We start from the raw sequence: 8,615 nt of genomic DNA, 5'->3' as shown, positions 1-8,615 counted from the left end.
GGCCATGTGACCACCTGGTTGTCCTGGCAACCAGGCACCTGAGCTGCCTGGGTGATTGACAGCTCTGCCAATCACCCTCACAATCACGGGGCACCTCCGTGACACATGCCTTTCACTGAACATCTGTCAGTAGCCTCTGAACGCTGTCCAGAGTGGACAGATGACCAGTGGTAGCTACCTACTGTCTGTGTTATTACAGTGCCTCACCACAAGGTGGTGAGGAGCCAGAAATAGATGCTTTGCTCAAAAAAGCAGCCACTCCAAAGTGAAATGGACTTAGCTGTGGAGACATGACCTGTAGCCCAGTGGAACTCACACGTACCATGACTTTCTGAAAAATAAATTTACCCTGGATAGAATGATTTACAACAGCATCAAACTGTATGCTGTGTGTCCACTCCACATGTGCACCTGTTAAGGCAAATTACATCCATATAAATGTGTTGTGGGTCTATACCCAGTGTGCTTGGACTTGGCTAACAAGAGTGCAGGAAAGATTCCTGTTAGGCCCCATTCCATGCTTTGTATTGCAACTTGCCTGCAAAGCTTCTGCTGAGGTTTCAGCCTTGTGGTATTGAGCGCTGTACCTACAGCGTGATGGATTGCCTTGGCTAGGAGAGTTTGCAGGCAGAGCTGGTCAAGAAGGCAAAGGTGTAAGCAAATCCAGGGATTTTTATCCACATCCTTCTTCAAGATTTCTATATTCTGAAGATCCTTCAAGTTGGAAAGCCTAGGAAATTGAGTTCTCAGTTTTTCAACAAGTCATTGAAGAAGCCATTTTCCACAAACACTGCCTTTTTTTCCCCACGTACAGGAGGAAAAGAGGCCCAGAGAAGGCAAGGGATTTGCCCTGGGTCCAACAGCGAGTCTGTAACAGAGTTTGGCATGAACCCAGGTTTCCTGGTCTTAGTCCTATTCCTTCTTTGTCAGACAACACTGCCTTGGTGTTTGATACAGTTAATGTTGTAAAACAGAGAGTGGGAGAGATCTGGTGCACTCAGAGCCTGCATTATTAATTCGTGCATTTGTTTTAATTATGGACAGAGAGGTCCACAGAAATCCATCTTCCCACCTCCCCTCTCCTTTCCCAGCTCCAGAAGGCCTCACTGTGCCACATGCACGCCTGTCCACCAGAACTCAGTAAAGCTGCTTCAAGCCTTATCCTCAGGCAAAAGCAAGGCAAGGTGCTACCTTCTATTCCTATCCTCAGGGAACTAAACATCTGGCCAGAGCCTTAAATTCTTAGAGCCAGGCTGTAGTGTATACATGTGCCTAGCAGAAGGTGCCAGAGAACAGCTTCTGCCTGATTCCCTGCCCCTCCTGAGGCTGAAAGGCTTGGATGATTAGGCTGGGCAGTGGGAGGACAAATAAGCTATTTTTCACACTGCTATGTGTGTAGCAGTGTGTGAATAGCATCAAGGCCCCTAACTACTGCTTTCCTCTGTTATGCTAAAATGGAGCATCACCTCAGTGCCTCTCTCTTTCTCCTGCAGGAGCCTGGATCGCCTGGACTCTGTTGAGATCCTCTTACCTCCAAAGTTCCCAAGCTGGGAGGAAGAATACAACCAGATCACTGACAACATCAATGAGTCCAGCTGCATCAACCAGGTGAGATAAATCAGGAGAAGCTTCCAGCCAGGGCCTCCCTCCCCTGGGTTGTTCAGATATAGGTGAGGTGTTTGCAAAGGAGGATAGGAATGGGTAGATGCAAGGAGGCAATAAGCAGAGGCTTTTCCTTTGCCCAGTAAAAAGTGGAATCAGACTGGCTGTTCAGCAGATAGGCAAGCTGCTCTCCCAATTTTATCAGTGCACTTGAAATCAGGTATGTAAAGCCCCTGTTAGTCCAACCATGGGTCCCCCAAATAGCTCAACTATTGTACTTTCATCCTGTCAGGTGGACCTCCTATCCCAGTCCTGGGCCTCCACAAAGCCCTGCAAATGCCACTGAATTCAGACTTTGAATACCTACTGGCATCTCAGTCTAAGGCCCTAAGGCAGCCCTGCAGGTGGACATGAATAATAAAGTGCAAACTTCCTGCTGGTCTGGTCTTTGACATCTACGTTTCTGCCCCACCATCTTTGGGTTATCTAGAAGCAATGTTACACCAATCTGGCTAAAAGCATATTTACATGGGGAAGTTAGTCTGCAGAAAGTAGAGTGTGAACTTTTGTCCTACTAAATAATCCACATTCAGTGCAAAGCAGTTTATTTCATATTCAAAGTAGAGTGCCCATATGAGGAATTTAGTGCAGAGTAGCTAGCTTTTGAATTGGTACTTATTCATGCCCTCACTTCCTTCACACTAATTTCCTCATGCAGTCAAGACCTTACAAGATAAAGCTTTTAGGGAAAAGTTAACCTAGTTCATCTCCACATGTGGATATTGTGTGTCACTTTAAAGTGCTCCTATGTATCTGAAAGTTAATGGAAGTTAACATGCTAATTTAAAGTACAGTAGCTGTTCCTGAATAACCCTGTGGGCACATCATCACATGCAATTAATGCTCAGAAAGCTTACTGCACAGAAAAATACTTTACAGTGCACATCTACACATGTGCGGGTCAGGAGCAAATTTGCTTCCTACTGGAGGAATTCAGGGCAGGACTATTCCAGCCCTGCTCTGTTACTGTATGGCAGCCAGGGAGAGCTCTAGATTCCTCCAGGTGCCAGCCAGGGGCTGACAGGGGGTACCAGTGTCAGGCCTGGGGGTGGGGGAGCTATTCCAACTCTAAGCACATTGCCTTCCACCCCCTACGCCTGCCTCAGGCAGCTGCTTCCTGCCCAACCCCCACTCTGATCAGGGAGCTGGGCTGGGATGATGTTCTCTGCCCCTGTCCCCTCCTTCCCCCTCCCCCCCAGTAGGCAGCTCTTGGCCCCAGTGAGTTGGGGCTGGGACATTGCTCCTTCCCCTAGCAGCAAGCAAGTCCTGCCTCTGGCTCCAAGATTGGAACTGGGCCTGGGAGCTACCTGCTGCCAAGGGCAGGGAGCAATGTCCCAGCCCCAGCTCTATTATCAGAGCTGCCTGCTGCCAGGGGCAGGGGAACATTGTCCCCACCTGGGCTCCACAATCAAAGCTGGCCCTTGCAGCAGGCAGCTCCTGGGAGAGGGGATTATTCTCCCACCCCCTCTGCCCAGGTGGACCAGGAACAACTTTGCACAGAGTCCAGGAATGAACATCTGGAAATAAGCAGTAGAAAGGGTGAACCTCTGGAAGGAGCCTGACCTCAGTCCAGGTCAGGCCCTTTTGAAGGCAAAACTGATATATCTCAGTGCCCAGAAGAAGGAAACACATTTCCCCCACATCTCCGTTTTGAGGCATGTGACAAGCAGATATCCCTTGACCCACTGCTTTTCAGACTAGGGGTTTTGGCACCTATAGGCAGGATCACACCATTCAGTTGCAGTGGGGCTCATGACCAGAAGGGAGGTTGCAAGCCTAGCACCAGTTCCCAAATTTTTTCCACTAGTTAGCCCACTGCCTTAACAGTTTCCTAGCTGTTTTATGCCGTCACAATAGACCTCTGTCTATTGTAATAGCAGATCAAGTCTCTCTGTTTGCACATAAGCACACATGTACACACATACCTCATTCTGTTCCTAAGCCTCTCCTGCTCACAGACTGCCATTATTGCCAAAGCATGTGCTGGACAAGAGCAGCACAGTGTTAGGGTTAGAGGTAGGCTAGACACCCAGCAACCAAAGTCTTGTTCTCACCCACCAGATGGGCAACAGAGAGCAAAATAGACCCACATGCTACAGTTCCAATCCACAAGCAAAGTTTTTGGGGGTTTGGCTTTCAGTTCATGTCCACCTCTACCCTCTTCTTTCCTGTGCCTCAGTTCTCCATCTGTGAAATGGGATAGATTGCTTAGTTTTGTAGAGCATTTTGAGATCTTCCATACACGGATACACAGTATTATCCCTTGGGGATTATATATTGCTAATAAAAATTCTTGTTCTGTCAGTATTCCTACAATGTGTTGGGTGTTTAACTATGCAGACAAGTAGTACCATCACATCCATTTCATATGTACACTAGTTTGTGCCTGGATCCAGATCTCTAGAGAAAGCAACCTAATGTATTACTCTTTCGTCTTAACCAAAGTTACTGCCTGAAGTGTCAGACTGTTACAAGAGTCCCCCTGTGAACTTCACTGGGATTCAGATGCTAAGTCTGTGCAACCCCCCTTGTAATAGCTGAGGTGGACTGTGGGCTCCCAGCATGCAGCACTCACTTCCATTTTGGTAACTTAAAGAACACTAATGTAACTATGGGGAACATACTCAGCATCTGGTTCATCAAATTCAGTCTTAAACTAACTCTGCATTGCTGGAGCTGCTTAAACAAGGGCTGGCTTCATCCCTCCAAGCCATGGTATTGTGCAGCAGCAAAGGTGTTCTGTAGAGCATTGACATGCACCCCAAGCAACTGCACTGCCATTCATTCAAGTCTTGCCCTTACATATCCTTCTTGTGTCTCCTTCCTCATCTGATTCAGTACCAGGTTGTGAGGCTGTTTGTACCATCTCCTTCTATGTCATCCAAAAGCGAGGCTCAAATTTTCTCCCTCACCTTTGCCATTTCCAGGAGTTCCCCAAAGCATCATTCATAGTTCATCCAGTGAAGTAGACAATAATGCCTTTCCATGTCAGTGTCGATCGTGTCACATTGATTTACAAGGCTGGCTCCTGGTCCAAGACGACAAGTTTTATGAAGACTTGTCTTTACGCCCAAATGCCCCTGAAGCCTGGCATTCTTCAGTTTGGTGTCTCTTTCAGCCCTCTGTTGCAAAGGGTATCAGCTGCCAAGTTAGGAGCTAGATGTAATTCTCAAATTTGGAACATTCAGGTTTTACAGGGAAGCCCTATGTGTGATGGGCAGACTGAACCCTACCTGTAAACCCTCTGATCTTCAGGCAGATCTTAGATCCAGATCCTTCCAGTGTTGCGTCTTGTGCCAACCTCCAGCAGTGTAGACCTGGTGATGTAAATGTTCTCTGCAAACTCAAGTGTTGGGAATGGTAGAACAGAATAGAAGGATCCAGCTTGCTGTGTCTTTGTAGCATTCACTCCAGCAGACTTCAGAGTATCTTTTTAACATGAAGCAAATTCTGTTTAGTTTTGTGGCAAGTTGTTTATATCCTGGTTCTGCTTTTGAGTCAGGGGAGTATTACCACTATGTGGTATCACCTCCCCTTGCACTGTTCCAGTGATGGAGCAGAAAAGACCAAATTCTAAGGGGTTTGCCACTGTGCTGTCTCAACTCACTCTGAGCAGAGTCACACGACATTCAGATAATGCTTCCTTTTGCATCACCATGAGTGCTCCCCTCATTGCTCCCATGAAGGAGCTGTGCTGATGGTAGCACCACGGGTGGGAAGTGACTGAGAAGTCTCAGTGTTGATGCAGTCCTCATGGACATGGCATTTCTACTTACCATATTTCTGTTTTGGATCCTGCAGAGCCTTCAGATGGTAGAAGCAAGCCATGTCCTGGCTTGAGGCTTCATTCGTGTGTTGCAGTTAGAAGAGGGAGTTGTTGTGTCCATACTCCATTGCCCCAAGAGTTCCAGAATAGCCTGAATAGCCACTGTAGGATGTCTTGGGATTCTCTCCCATTCATTTGAATCCATGCTTGTCTTTGGGCTCTTGGGCTTCAGGCCTTTGCATTTGTCACCACGCTACACTAAATGTGTCCAGTGGCTTTTTTGTGGCCTGGAAGGATCCCATGGTGGTTTGTCTTGTTGTATTTTTACAACCATCTTAATAGCCTGCAAGAGGAACAGAGGTCCGCCTCTTACGCTTCAAAGGATCTCTAAAAAAGTACAAGAGGAGTGGGAGGCAGCAGCAGTTATAGGGGAAACGTCTGTCTGTTCCCCGTTGTCTGCGGTCCCTGTGAAATGCCTGTGTGTGTAACAGGTCCCCACTTCTCTTGTTTAACCTTCTCCAACTCTTTCTTCCAGATATTTGGACAGCCCTCATTTATCCCTCAGATATTTACACACGGAGAGCAGGTACCGTCCATCTGACATTTCCTATTGGACCCTATAGATATTTGTCCTGTTGCCCTCTATGGATGTCTCCCCCTCGAACAGTCAGGGCCGTGTGTTTCAGGATGTAGCACATTGTGAAAAACTGCCTCAGGAGCATGTCCTGTTGGAGCAGTACATGCTGGGAGGAGTGGGAGGGAAAGGTCAAGACACAAACAACTTTCTGCAGAGACTCCTACGGTGGCTTTAGTGGGACCAGCCTTTCTTGGGTGTTTGGTTAGCAAGTGCCAGTCTCTGGGAAGAATTAATGAACCTGTCATATCCAGCTGCCACTGAAATCAGTGAAGCTTCAGCAATGACCGACTCAGACCCTTGTTGATCAGGGAAGGTTGTTGGTCATTTTGAATAACTCCTGCCCTACAAGACAGGTATCAGGTGGGAAAGGGTGAGAGAAGACAGACAGCTGGAAGCACAGGTCAATTACAGGAAGTCAGATTTCATAAGAGATGTATTACTGGGGCAGTTGGCTTAGCAGACATTGTTTACTGATAATTTATTCATATATTTGGTGTGTGTATTAATTTTAGGTCAGATCTTCTAATATGAACCTCTCCTAGATCAACAGCTAACAGGATCATCTGCCTCTAGGAAAGCCTAGGGTTGGATGGGTGGTATGAGAGATAGAGGATGCAGCAGCCTTCTGAGGTGTCACACTGCCTGGTCCCCACAGTCTACATGACCAGCATGGATTTAACTAGCAGTGGCCTGAACTGGATGAGTTCTTCCTACTGGGACATAAGATCAGACTAGGTTCATGAAGACACTTAGCCCAGAGCACATTGGCAGGGGACCTCAGGAGGGTTTACAGCACAGAGCAGGGATTTTACTTATAAGAGACACACTCCACACTTCTGCCAGGGCATTGTAGAATCACCTCAGAACACACAGACCTTCCCTGGTGCCTTCTAGTGAGGGTCACAAAGTGCTTTGGAGATACCAATGTAAGAAGTCTCACAATGGCCTTATAGAACAGAGATATAGTTGACAAGTTCCAAAGCAAAAAATGGAATCAGGAGAAGACGTCTTGGCATAAAACCCAGGAGACCTGGCCCCTGCCAGCTCTGACCACTACACCTTGAAGTGCTTGCTTACAGATAAAGAAAACCTATTTATAAACTCAGCAGCCTGATGAACACTGCCATGAAAAAGCCATGCACACAGCAGAGAGGAGAAAACAGGCCCTGAAGAGAAGGGTAATTTCTGGGTCTTCTCTCTTCCCTGCAGACAAGGGAGGCAGAGCTGAGTGACCAGTATGAGGCAGTGTGTGACTCAAACTACAGTGAAGCTGAGTCCGCTGCTGTGGAGGTGCTGGACCTGCCACTGCCCAGCTACTTCCGCTCCCGGAGCCATAGCTACCTCCGTGCCATCCAGGCAGGCTGCTCCCAGGAAGAAGACACAGCCTCTGTGCGCTCCATCTCACCACCTCCAGCCAGCAGCATCAGTGGCAGCAGGACACTTCCCAACAACAGCAGTGAGTTCTGTGGGGCATACATGTGGGAGAGGGGGGGCACTGGGGTGGTGGGAAGGAGTGGAAAATGTGATTCTCTTGGCACAGGGAGATGGGATAGCAGCATCAGATTCTGAAACCCTATGGGCTCTGGGTGCTAATATTCTGGTCAAATGCTGTCCCCATAACAGCATTAGAGAAACAGTGCTCACAAAAGTATCTACATAAGGCAGCACTGAAATCCTTCTGGTTCTGGAATCAATTATCTTAATGCTGCTGCTATCCTGGGCACAGCCCAGGTGATGGCCTTATTTGATGTGGCTGAGCTGTCTTCTACAGCAGGTGTTCAGACACTTAGGGCCTTGCCCACATAGCAGAGCCTCTCCCCTGTTAGCGAAACTTGCTGAGTTTGCGCCATGTTCATTAGGCCAGTTGAAGATTGAACTAGGGCTGTGGGCAACAGCTGTTCCATCAGATGCAGTAGCTGATCCAGCAGCACCTGGGCTAAGCCAGGTACCTCCAGGAGCCTGCCAGCCTTGGACAGCTGGATGTAGAGTCTGCTGATACAAGAGATGAAGTTGGAATGGGTTTCACCTGGTTCCAAGCATTAGTGATAATCAGGAAAGCTTCATGGATGAGCCTTGGGTGGTATAGCTTTTTACTTCAATAAAGAGAGAGAGAAATGAAGAGGTGGCTGGAGATTTCTCTGTGCTCTAGCAAATCCTAAACTCCACATCTAAATCCACCAGGAACTTGGGGAAAGTCTTTATCAAGGTCTGAACTTTGTGGCTTGGTAATGCAGTTCAGTACCTCAGACCACCTCATCCTTCCACCTGTCTGGTGACCTTGCAGCCAGACCAAGTGTTTGACAGAACAACAGCCTGTCAGGCTGTATGTCTCCAGGCCCAGATTCATTCCAGACAGGGTCCTAGTGAAATATGTGAGTGCTGAAGCTATGTTGTGGATCCCCAAAAAGGGCTGGGAGCAGATCCTGTTGCATCTCCTGTTTGCTATCTGAGCCTCCAAATGTGATCCTGTTTCACCCTACTGGGATCCCTGTAAAACTATTAACACATCTGCATCACAGATGAGGAGGGCCCACCTGCCTATATGTCAAT

The 8,615-nt window shown here is 47.8% G+C and overlaps 1 protein-coding gene across 1 annotated transcript in view; it reads left to right on the top strand.

The window, feature by feature from the left end:
- The window catches only part of LOC109313315 (disks large-associated protein 4-like), a 57,853-nt gene extending 49,913 nt beyond the window's left edge, over nt 1-7,940 (top strand). The window contains exons 6-9 of the mRNA XM_019539810.1: nt 1,494-1,608; nt 5,964-6,014; nt 7,275-7,543; nt 7,925-7,940. Coding sequence (XP_019395355.1) covers nt 1,494-1,608; nt 5,964-6,014; nt 7,275-7,543; nt 7,925-7,940 — 451 coding nt within the window. The remainder of the gene's footprint in view (nt 1-1,493; nt 1,609-5,963; nt 6,015-7,274; nt 7,544-7,924) is intronic.
- The last annotated feature ends 675 nt before the right edge of the window (nt 7,941-8,615 follow it).

The sequence above is a fragment of the Crocodylus porosus genome, unplaced genomic scaffold (assembly GCF_001723895.1).
Source record: "Crocodylus porosus isolate Cpor-Errol unplaced genomic scaffold, CroPor_comp1, whole genome shotgun sequence".
In the NCBI taxonomy this organism is placed as follows: domain Eukaryota; kingdom Metazoa; phylum Chordata; order Crocodylia; family Crocodylidae; genus Crocodylus; species Crocodylus porosus.
Note: the sequence above shows the minus strand (reverse complement) of the source record. Positions and strands in the feature narration are given on the sequence as shown.